The sequence below is a fragment of the Diadema antillarum genome, unplaced genomic scaffold (assembly GCF_040938485.1).
Source record: "Diadema antillarum isolate AM-2024a unplaced genomic scaffold, OU_Dant_1.0 seq00000725_RagTag, whole genome shotgun sequence".
Taxonomy (NCBI): domain Eukaryota; kingdom Metazoa; phylum Echinodermata; class Echinoidea; order Diadematoida; family Diadematidae; genus Diadema; species Diadema antillarum.
The window spans coordinates 75615-88025 of record NW_027271628.1 but is presented as its reverse complement, the minus strand read 5'-3'; the positions used below and the strand labels follow the sequence as shown (position 1 = coordinate 88025).

Here is a 12411-nt window from a genome sequence, read left to right as displayed (position 1 = left end):
CAAAACACAGGAGAGATGTTAAAGGATTTGGAATATTTAATCTGAGGAGAGAATTTCCTCACAAAGAATACCCTGGAAACTCATCAGGTTATTACGCTGAGATACAAAGGCACCTCACACTCACGCCAGCAGAACGAGCTACTAACTTATGTACAAACAAAGAAACAAATAAGATGCACCATATGATGGTTGGTAATAATGACTAGGAAGACATAGGTAGGAAAATGACTTTCACAAAAAAAAAAAAAAAAAAAATAGATTCGCAAAACCATGCATAGAATCCTACAACAGGAGGTCGCGATGCCATCAATCCAGGCCAGGGAATAGAGAATCTAAAAGTTTGATTTTTTTTTTTTACACCACTGTCAGTCACTGCCAAGTTTCATCCACAAAAAACAGTAGAGACAAGCTGGTTTCTATTACTCATTACATCTCCATTTTGTACTTGTAAGTCTCTGTAAAATCTCAGCAAACTTATGCATTCTTTCTCTCTATATATACAAATCTTAGTGACAAATCATAATGGAAGTTTGCACATTTCATCAGATAATCTTACTGCTTCTTAGTATTGCACGATCATGTAATTAGTGCCTACTGAATGATGTTGCATAATCACATATCAGAAATTGGATTACGGCTGTGACATTCCAGGAATCTCTGCATGATTATACTGTCGGCGGTTTCACACAATGAATGTGAGAAAAAACATAAATGCATCAGGCACTTCTGAATGTCATGCTTCATGGTCCCAATGTACACCTTCTCCTCATTGCCTCATGCTCAGAGGATTTTGCGAAATGATCTAGATCGACACCACAGTTTATTCAGACAAGAGTTGACTTGGCAAGTTACGATTACGACAGTTGATTATGAAACATGGATCTGCATGATCCACATGGAAGTTTGTTGTTGTGGTGACTTTGCTAATGCTGTGTCAAACCTAGTTTTAACAATGTCTGCTGCAGCTACCAGGGGATGCTCATCATGTGGCACCATCTCTTATCACATTTCCACCGACTCTGTCGCGTCAATGTCACTCTCGGAGTTCTCATTCTCCTGTTCTAACAGGCTCTGTCCGCCCAGAAATCTGGCCAGCGGGGTGGCGAGAAATGACCGGCGATCGCCGCCGAGGAACTCCAGGTCACTGATGGTGAATGGGAATGCGGAGGTCAGCGACTCGTGGTTCCGCCTCACGTCGTCCTGCGAGGTGAAGAATAGTCGGCTCCTGCGTTTGGGCTTCGTCGGCGGGGTGGTTATGTTCTCCTTGGCGCGCCGGAGGTTGTCCAGGGTCTCTCGCAGCTGCTGAATCTCATCCACCAGCTTGCATTGCTGTTGGTATACAGCCGGGCTGCCACCTCCCATCGTGTGAACGCTGGGCACCCAGCGCAGGTAGCAGTGAGTCCAGAAGCTGATGGTGGGTGTCTGCAGTATGGGGATGATGATCTCCTCCTCCCAGCTGGAGAAGGCACTGCTGGCCGAATTGGCGCCGTTGATGTTGGGGTTTTTCCGCCTCTTGCCGCCGTTGAACGTCCAGCTGTCCATCTCCTTGAAGTCGGACCCGATGAGGGTCTTGCCGTTGTTGAGGCGCCGGATGCTGCGATAGATCCCGGCGTTGCACCCCTGGCTGAAGTCCCCCTCGTCATCCAGTGAGTTGTCGTTGAAGTTGAGCTCTGACTTGGCGATGTAGAGGGGGTTGGTGAAGAGCGCCTGGTCATCCTTTGTGAACTGTAGGGTCCAGGCCCACACGGTGGCTAGCTGCTTGGTCTCGTACTGGCCCCTGTTGACGCTGACGCATGTCCGATTACGTTGGCGCTCGCTGTTGAAGAGGAATGTGCCAAAGATCCCTGAGTGCATGCTGTCCCAAAGAGCGATGAGGAAGGTATCCGTGAACTCAAACGCCGAGGGGAACTGCTCTATCAGCTGGTGGACACAGTCCAGGAACAGAAGAAACAGTGGGGCCTGAAAGAAAGCACAGGAAAACTTCGAAATAATTTTTCCCCTCATTCTATAATTGGTGCTATCAATTGTACAATCGCAATATCACAATGTGTTGTCATTAGAATATTGTGATGTTATTTCTAACGTTCAAAGGAGCACTCCTTGAATGCTCCTGTACTGGTGAGTATCTGCACAAGCAGCATTCTACAGCTTTCTCATTTGCTCTTTGGTGAGAGGTACAACGTCTTGTCCATGTCTATCACTCTTTCCAGAAATGCCAATCTACAATCTCACAATCCTATGTGGAGCGTGCCACCATCATCTCAAAACTTACAACCTAATAATCAACCTTATGTTTAACCTTATATTCTTGCCACAAATGTATCCACCTAAACTCTGTTGTTGACCTAATGTCATGCATTTTCCTCATTGGCTTGAATCCTTGATTTCACAAGACGCCTTTTACAGTCCTTCAAAATGTGCTTAATTAAACCCACAATCTTTTGATTCTTTGCCTCACACTTTACCCTCAGCTTGAACCAGCAAGTTGTGATGCCTTAACATTGCCACTAAACCCATAACCTTATGATCCTACGCCCAATGCACTTGAACCCATAACTTGACAACCCCATGCCACAAATTTTCTTCTCAAGTTTGACTTGAGGGCTTAAAGGACAAGTTCACCTTCATAAACATAAGGATTGAGAGAATGCAACAATATTAGTAGAACACATCAGTGAAAGTTTGAGGAAAATTGGACAATCGATGCAAAAGTTAAGAATTTTTAAAATTTTGTGTTGGAACCGCTGGATGAGGAGACTACTACAGCTTGTGAGTCATATGCGTACAACAGTATAAAGAAAATGTAAAAGAAAATTCAACATATTTTCACTTTTTTCGCATAATAAAAGACCTCTCGACTTGCCTCTTTCTAAAGGCAGGGGGAATAATATTACCCATAACATTTGTCGGTAACGAGTCAGGGGAATGTGTACTTTTTTCAAAAGATGGCATTTTGTGAAATTCTCTTTATATTTTCCTTATATTGTTGTACGCATGTGACATCTAAGTTATTCATACACTGCAGTAGTCTTCTCATCCAGCGGTTACTGCACAAAAACTTCAAAAATTCATAACTTTTGAACGGATTGTCTGATTTTCCTCAAACTTTCAATGATGTGTTCTACTAATATTGCTACATTCTCTCAATCCTTATGTTTATGAAGGTGAACTTGTCCTTTAATGATCCCACATGCCTGCCTGTGCAATTATCTGCAGTTAGTCCCTGCCTTGTCTTCTTTTGTGACTAAAATAAAGATACATGTCGGTCTACTTTAGACAGAAGAGCATTCTTAGATCTACGTGCTCAACACTTCATGTTTTCGTTCTCACAAGTACTTGGGCGGTCTTAAAGCTCTACCTGAATGGGTAGTATGCAAGCCCTGAGGCATGAGTGTTGGTAAGGTTTGTTGACTTTCGTTTTAGAGGAATAATTGAACTTTGAGAGGTGTTTGCCCACTAGTATGTGAAATGTGCAAGCAGTTAACCTGTCCAGTTTCCCAAAATTTTCAACTTTTCATGATTAGATTGTAAAATCTGATCATGGCTGGCACGGGAGAAGGACTAGATCCACTAGATGCAAGAAATGTAATATTCATAAACTTCTGATAGAAACAGGAATTTAAGAATAAAACATGTCGCTGTTATGAGAATAACTGAAATACTAAGTAACGTAGATGCTTTCTAATATTCTGCAGCCAAAACAAACAATTATATACATGTGTATTGATAACTAAGAGCTTAACAAAAGAGAATGTTCTACTTAACCCTAAAAACACTAACAATGCATAACAAAAATCCTCATAAAAATATTCTAAATTACACTATTACCCAAAAGTAGTTTCTGGTATTGAGCGGGTTTACATTGTATGTTGTTTGCAGGTAGAAAACATTCATATACAGTATGGACAACAAAGGAATTAATGAAAGAGAATGACATATTTAACCTTAAAAACACTACAAGAAAAAGCATATATAACAAATATCCTCATAATAAATGTATATATTTTACACTAGAACATTACCAAAAAAAATTAATATACATAAGTTTCTGGGATTGAGCGGGTTTATATGCTTGCAGATAGAAAACAATTCGCAGAAAGAGAGAAAAAAAGTTTCCAAAAATACCCAGTGCAAGGCACTTCACAAATGTTTAAAAGCCAAACATAAAGCTGCAGTTTTTTTTTGTGTGTGTGTTTGTCTGCCACCTAACTGTATGAACACTCAACAATAGAGGCATTTGAGATGCTATGATACCCCCTCCCATCCCCCCCCCCAAAAAAAAAAAAAAAAATGGGTAAGTTTACATTTGGGTGAGTGGGGAAAAAAAGGGGCAAACACATGCACCCATGCATTGCATGTATAAAGACTGTGACGTGGTATACAGTACAAATAAGGTCAAGTGAGAAGATAGTGAATCTCCTTTGGAGGGTAAAGTCTAACAGTTCTAACAAAAAGCGCAAGATAGGTCCCTGCAAAAAAAAGAAAAAAAAGAAGCATGATTGTGTAGTACTGTACACACGTTCCACGAAAAAAAAAATCTATTTAAAGGCTTTTGCTCGTTGAACGAATTGAGTAAACACGCATATACGTCAAAGATGAAACGGAGTTTCTTCATGAGGGAAAGAAGGGGGAAAGAGGATTGATGCTACTATCAGTGTAGAGTGACTTGGGGGAACGAACAAGAACTACAGTGACATTGTCTACGTGAAAAAGGAGGGTCAAGTGGGGGGGGGGGGCTAATAAAGGGATATTTCATAATGATATTACGTTGCTTTGTTTAAGAAACTGAACATTTAGAGATGTAAATCAGTGGGGGAAAAAAGGGGGAAATGGTGATGTTAACATAAGAAGGACCTGGGGCGGGGGGGGGGGGGGGGGAACAAAGGATGGCAATGACATTGTCTGTCGGTGTGGAAATGGAGGAGGGGGCAATAAAGGGAAATTCCGTAATGATATTACAATGCTTTGTTTAAGAAACAGAAGATTTAGAGAGGTAAATCAGAGGGGAAAAAAGGGGGAAACGGTGCTGTAAACATCAGAGGGACCTGGGGGGAAAGAACAAAAAATGGCAGTGGCATTGTCTGTGTAAAATGGAGGGTGGGGGAGAGGGCTAATAAAGGGAATTCCATAATGATATTATATTGCTTTGTTTTAAAAGTGGAAAAATTAAAGAAGTAAATCTGTGAAAATTTCAGGGGGGGGGGGAAGGGACATATAAGGAAAGTTATGGCTTGCGAAATCTTAAGAGTGCAAAAAAAAAAAGGCAACTCTGTGCGATGTACGTACATGTAATGAGTATTGAGTTCTAATATTCTCAAATATATGGGCACAGATAGAACCCATCTGCTGCCGAAGAAACATAAAAATTTATTACTCTCATTCAATACCAGGAGCAAGTATGAGGAAATTTTTCTCGTTAAAAAAAAAGGGGGGAAATGGTGAATTTGCATGTACAATCGGAAAGGAAAGCTGCGTAACACCTACATCACGTAGAGTTGCCAATTTGCATTACTCTCTAATATTTTACAGCTCATAACTTTTCTTGGCGTGTCAAAATTTTTCCCCTTGTTTTCACACATCTACTTTTGTTGTTGTTTTTTTCTCTTTTAATACAAAGCAATGTGGTATAAGGATGAAATTTCCCTTTAAGATCATGTCTCAGTGACCTGAGGAAAGAGCAAGGGGCAGTTAAAAATGGGAATGGATGGTGACGGGGATATCTTATACGTGACCAAAGTGGTGAGGTTGCAGGGTATGCAATTTATAAGAATAAAAGAGTTATGCAATAAGAATATAAAAATTATGTAATAAGCCATACAAGTATTTGTAAGAAGTTATAGGAGTTATGTAAAAAAAAAAAGAACAGAAAAAATTGGAAATGTTAAAATGACATACAAGGAGGGGGTGGGGGGAAGGAGGGAAGTGGATGTTCGAGTACATATAATTAGTGAATGGTTCTGAGTGCAATGGTACAAGATTTTGCAAGAGGTGAAAGACAGAGGTGCTTTATTCAACAAGATGATGCTGAGTTGAATAGCCTGCCTCATCTTTCACTGAGCGCGATATCTCGTTCCACTGCACAAGTCAAGACCACACAAGAATTGTTTTATACAACACCCTTGGGATCCACAGATGTGGTCGACACAGATTGTTTCAATTTAGTACAGAAATGGCAACCATATTTTTGTGGAAGGTGAATGAGTAGCACTGTAAAACATGATATATTCACGGCATAAAATTTTCGCGAATTGGAGCCAACGGCCTCTTTTGTGGCATGAAATTTTTGCGAATTGCCACTAGCGTGCAATGCATACAGTGTAGACAAGAACTCTCACATGCATTTTATTTTATTCTTGGCGCTCGTGAAATTCGCGAAATTAAAATGCATGCAAACATTCCTTGTTTTACAGTAGTCACATTTAGTTGTACGTGGTTTAGTTGTATTTTAAAGTGAGGTTGTTTATATTACGAGTAACAGGATGCGTGCTCATAATGTGTTGAGTGCGCTCGACAAATGTCTGTTTATTGTGACATCAGAGTCGTGCTATGGAACAAAAACTTCAAGTCAATCATGAGTTTAACACAGAAATCAATGGAAATTGGCAATGTCAGCCGAGTGATATCCATTTTTGCTCAAGCAAAACTGCATGGCTGACAGCGAAAGAGTGCTATGGTACTTTAAACTGCAGGTCACGTGATGAGCAATCGACCAATCAGAAAACTACGTTCTGTTTACGCGTTGTATAACAATGCTTGATTGTCACAGACATGGGATATTAGTGGCAGGTGCAACACAAGATGGGAGAAGCTCTGAGAGCTGTCTGAGTAACATGAGGGGGAGAGGGAAGGTGGTTATGTCAAACGACAGGTGGCCGCGGGAAAAAAAATATCTGAGTGACAAACCTCTTGACCGTTGCTGGGCTCGCAGTGTCCGCAGCGGTCCAGGAATGGGTGACCGGCCACAATCCACTCCTTCTGGATGAGGGTCTGGAAACCCAGCTGGCTGCGGAAGTGGCTGTCCAGCATGATCTGGACCAGACTGGACACCACACAGGAGTAGTCACGTCCCTGATGCTCTGTACAAGGGGGAAAAAGGTGGAGGGGGACAATAGGTAAGATTTACAGAATTATGGTGCATAACTTTACCAACGATGTGCAGGAACTGAGTGTGACATGTCCTAGACTTATTGGAAACTAGAAAAGCACTCTGAGAGCGCAGACCTCTGCCAAGCAGCTCTGGAAGCCTTTGTTATGTCATAAACCCTCAGCTGCGCGGTGCGCCTCGCCCTAGCAGAAACTAGAGCACGCACTTTAGTGTGCATATGAAAACCTCAAAAATGCGCAGCTTGAACTCCCAAGTTCATTGACCCTACCTGCCAAAATGTCGAAAATCCTTCAAAAAATCCACAAAAATTTCCAGATAACTATCAAAATTTAATCATCTGTTCCTTGTGCCATTTTCAACCTTTCCTGCAGGTTTCATCTAAATCCGTTCCCAACTTTTTGAATTATTTTGCACAGGGACAAACAAACAGTAAAGAAAACGTAATCTCCTCCCTTGGCGGAAATAACAGTCTGTAGGATACAGTCAGTTAACAAATACAACATAAAATTACAAAGACATATTGTATACGCCATATATTCAGCAAAGTCTAAATCTTTCGCGAATCGGGACTTCCCGACAATTTTGTGAGTGGTTAAATTTGTCATTGTGGAGTACTGGCACAGTACTGAATGGAGAAATGTACACGTGTATGCGGGCACAGTCATTCATGTCAGGATCAGAGGTTAATATTTTCGCATGTTTTAAACTCATGAATGGCACCTGATTCATGAAATTGCAAAACAATTTGCCGTATACATTAAAAAGAAAAAGCTGTTCTGCACAATCGCAGTCCTGGTCGACGACAGCATTTTAAATGCATGTGACAGACAGGCGACTTGGATTGATGAAGACTTTACGCCCTTGTCATAATCATTTCGCTTTACTGTTATAACACAGTAAAATAGTCTCGGGCCTTCTGGGATAATTAGATAACTTTGGTATAGTGATGACTGCATCTCCTACCGAATCATTGGGATGTTTGACTACAGACTGCAAACTATCTGGATATCGACATTTATATCAACATCAATATAAAATCAAAATATTTAGAACTGTTGTGGAGATAATGAAATCTGGAGGAAATGAGGACTTCCTGTAGGTGACTGATCCATCACTGGACGGCCCCGGGAGACGCTAGGAAGGAGCTGAGGATTTTTGGATATCACTCTGTGCTAGGTGACATCACTTTGAAATGATTGGTCGATTTGAGTCCTAAAGAGGGAGTCAATTTTGATGAGAAGCTAGTCTCACTGTTCTTTGATTTCTAGACTGACTGAAAGGCCAAATGATGGGTGGGGGCATGCTTTTTCCATTTGCGAAGAGGAAAGCGCTCTACAATTGTATGTCTGGAAAGACAAGAAGTCTATCTAGGCATGGAAGAGCCATGCCTAGTGAAGTTGGAAGATCCACAGATCTTTCTGAGGAGGGGAGTGAATATTTTATCAACTACTGTAAAAGTGGAAATTTTCGCGGTGTTGAAATTTTCGCGCATTTCGCGCAATCCGAAAATAGCGCGAAAAAAAGGCATGCGAATATTTTTGCTCGCCACATGTTCCAGTAGATGATGTCTTGATTCCACGGAATTAAAAACACGCGAAACTCTTCTCACCCCGCCGATTGCGAAAAATTAGTCGTGCGAAAATATCCACTTTTACAGTACCGTAGTTATGGGTAAACTCGGCCTAGCGGGTAAAGTCGGCCGCCAGCGCGCACAGTACATAAAATTGTACTGTGCGCGCTGGCGGCCGACTTTACCCGCTAGGCCGAGTTTACCCATAACTACGGTATATCATTCTTTGCACATGAATGGTACCCCATTCCTGCATTTCATGCTCATAGAGTTTAAGGGCCAGGCTTGACTTATATTGACAAGAGAATGGGCAGCGACATCGTCCTTAAAACCGTTCTTCCGGGTGTTTGCCCCCACACGAATCTAGGTCGCTAGTTACAGCTAGTGTAGCCTCTGGTTAAAGTCGCTTTTTTTTTTCTCTCTCTGTCCTTCCTCTTCTTCCTGTCTCACACATCCTTAGCAGCTACACCCCTCGTCCCAATGACCGGAGCACCCTCGGCTGCCGGTTCTTGAGGGAAGGGTAGAGGGATGGGGGGGGGGGGTGGAAGAATTGCCAGGGAATTGCATCTGTGATGAGGCAATGAATACTGTATCTTGAGTCACACACTCCACAGGAAATGGAATCCAACACGTGGAAGGCAGTGCACTGGCCTGCGCCATGTCTGGGGAGTGATGGTCTGCTATTTTTGGGGTCTAGGCCCTATGTGTTGTAGCTGCCTCCGGCACTTAAACTCTTTAACCTTGCATCGAGGACAAAGCATAACTACACCTTAGGGTGTAAGTAGCTTTTTAAAGTAATAAGAGTGCGGACTTTATAAAAAAATGGAAGTCACAGATGCTTTGTACAGATTTGATTTCCTTCTACTTGTCAGGCAAAATGTTATGACTGTATTGAGGTAATGATTATGTAACTAGGTAGAAAACCATCGCCCGTTACGGAATTCTACAATTTTCTTTCTTGGAAAGAGAAGTAGGGACTAGAGTGTGCAGAACTGAGAGAGGGGGTGAGCCAGGAGAGGAATATAAAAGTTGAAGGAAAATGAGAAAAAGAAGAGCAGAAATAAAGAAGGGTGATAGAAGGAGTAGATGTATACTGAAGAGAATATGAGAATTTGTTGCTTTCTTGTATGAAGAAAAAGGCAGATTTTACAGTGTAGTTTCTCACCATGTCCTACAATGTAGTTGACTGTAGAATAGGAAAATCAGACAAATATTCAAGCTTCATTGAAATCGAGTAGAAGACAACAAAATTAACATCTACAGTTACCTGGGTATACTCATGACTAGTCTTCAAAAGGTTACAATAATCGTATAGTTTTGGTTGAGACCTAACTTCAGGAGTCAACATTTTTTTGGTGATAATAATGAGATGCTTCTTATAAAGTGTGAAAGAACATGTAATTCTAAGAGGAATTCAATGTATATTTGATGAAAATTGGTTTTAAAATGGCTGAGATATCCAAAATAGAGCAATCCTAATAAAAGGAGGGATGCACCTTTTATCAGGATTAATTTGTTTTAATTTGTTTTTGTATGTCTCAGACATGCCAAAAACTGATTTTCATCAATTAACTTTGAATTCCTCTTAGAATGGTATGCTCCGTACTATTTCATGAGTGATTTCTTGGTAAGTCTTGAAAGTTTAAAGCCCAATCCTCATCTCTACCAAAACTAATCTATCCCTTTAATGAGGAGAACAAAGGGAGAAACCAACCTTTGAGTATGACCGTCTGCTCTGCAAGGTATATGAGGTCTGCGGCTTGCTTTGCTAGGGAAAGACAGATGCTGCAAGAAACCAACATAGGAAAAACATGGATTATTCGAAGTTGACAATTCACGAAAAATCAGCACATACATACATACAGTGTACTTGATCATTATCTGACATGCTTTGAAAACACAATCAGAATGGACTTTTTCTTATGGAAAATCATGACAAAGTTAAGACCATGTAAATGGCAACACATCCTCAAACAAGGCATCCTTTGAGCAAATTGTAAATTGCTGGGCCTTTTTTAGTGTGTGTGTGTGCATGTGTGGCTGTAACATATCCAACATTGTAGTAGTTGATAACATTTTATATTTACAAAAGATGGACAAAAAGTATGATTTTTCTTCTTCTTGTATAAAGGTTCAGATTTCCTTTCTGATAAAATGATTTTAGAGTGCATTCTTCCACTCATATCTGACACAGAAACTGGCTGCAAGTTTCCCCTTCCAGCCATATAATACAGTAACATTGAAATGTAGTATGCTAATGGACATCAGAGGGGCAACGTCCCACATGATTGCCTCTCCTTCTTTGAGAAACACTACATGGACGGCCTTCCTGATGTTTGAAATGATCTAGGCTATATCACAACTTCACTCTCTTGATGCTTTCAATTCACTCCTTTCATTCAAAACAACTTTCTACGAGGGGGACGTTTTCAGTCAGGTGATCCATACAATTGCATCTCTGTTATTCCGAAGCTCTGCCGTAATCTGCCCAGGTCGCCACGGAAATGCACACAACTTGGAAATGGGAGAGAACAATGTTCCAACTATTATTTTACAGTCACTGGTGGGGAGAGAAAAACAAGTAATAATTTTGCCCTTTACTAAGTCTGATATCACGTTGCAAATGCCAGAAATCTCACGAAATCATGCTAACTGGCTCTGAAATGATCGCATCATGATAAGATGATTGATTGGCTGATATTCTACGCGGCCAAGTGGATTGACACGACCCAGACGTTTGAGATTGATTCTAAAAACATGTTTGTGTTTTCCAAGTACATGTGATGGGCTGCTCCTTGTAAACAGCGCCAGCGCCTTGACATTTCAAAAGGTGCGGGAAGATCCCTCGCCAAGAGAAGGATTTCTCCGTGGAGCCAAGTTTCCAATGCCGAGAAGAGCTGTAGAACAAAACGGAAGGCACCCAGACTAGATCTCCTGGAAGACGGACCAAATTAATTGCTTCCAGCCTCCATCGACACACAATCCCTCCCTATGCCGAGGAGGAAAGGGAAGAAGGAAAAGGAAGGATGGGGGAAGGGGGGGGGGGGGGGGGAAGGGGTAGAGGTTTCAAGTGATGGGGAAGGAAAGCTAGTTAATCCAATGACTAGACCTGACTAACAAGAGCAGCAGCAGTGCTTCGCCATGAAATCAAGATTCTTGTGTTTACTTCCCGGGAATAGAATAAGAGCACTTCATACCGCTTTCCGCCTGTAGGAAATGGAATCATCTCTCTGAATAAACAATTGATGTAGGCATAACATTAGATCCTCTCCACACGTAGTCAAGGGTAATGCATAACTTCCCCGAGGATATAATGTAGATATGAGGCCACTCTAAGTCTCAACTAACAATAAAGTTCTCTTTGCATTGTCAAAATAACTGCATTACTTGTGAACCTGTCTTCACTAAGCCTCAAAGGGTATTGCAGAAAAAGTGTTCATAAAATTAGAGTAATGAGCAAATAGGCATTATTCTTTGTGTGGCCAATTTGAAGATTAACCACAACCTCTGCCCTTCTTATTTTGGTTTACTTCCCCCTCTAGAAACAAAAAATAATAAAGAAAGAAAGAACAGAAGCAAAATCACAACCAAAGTCCTTTTGTAATACCAGATCCATACCTTAGGTTCTAAAAAAAAGGATGTGAGATTACAGAATTTTTGAACAAAACAAGACAGTACTTCTGAGTCAAATCATTCACAGAGATGCTGAGGTTTTTATGCGGAGTGGCATAAAAGT

General features: G+C 41.1%; 1 protein-coding gene across 1 annotated transcript in view; it reads right to left on the bottom strand.

The window, feature by feature from the left end:
- Positions 1-253: 253 nt before the first annotated feature.
- LOC139738158 (myotubularin-related protein 10-B-like) overlaps positions 254-12411 on the bottom strand; it is a 72025-nt gene continuing 59867 nt past the window's right edge. Inside the window, exons 10-12 of the mRNA XM_071648820.1 lie at positions 10390-10460; positions 6904-7076; positions 254-1959 (exon numbers count right to left, since the gene is read on the bottom strand). Coding sequence (XP_071504921.1) covers positions 1003-1959; positions 6904-7076; positions 10390-10460 — 1201 coding nt within the window. The 3' untranslated portion in view covers positions 254-1002. The remainder of the gene's footprint in view (positions 1960-6903; positions 7077-10389; positions 10461-12411) is intronic.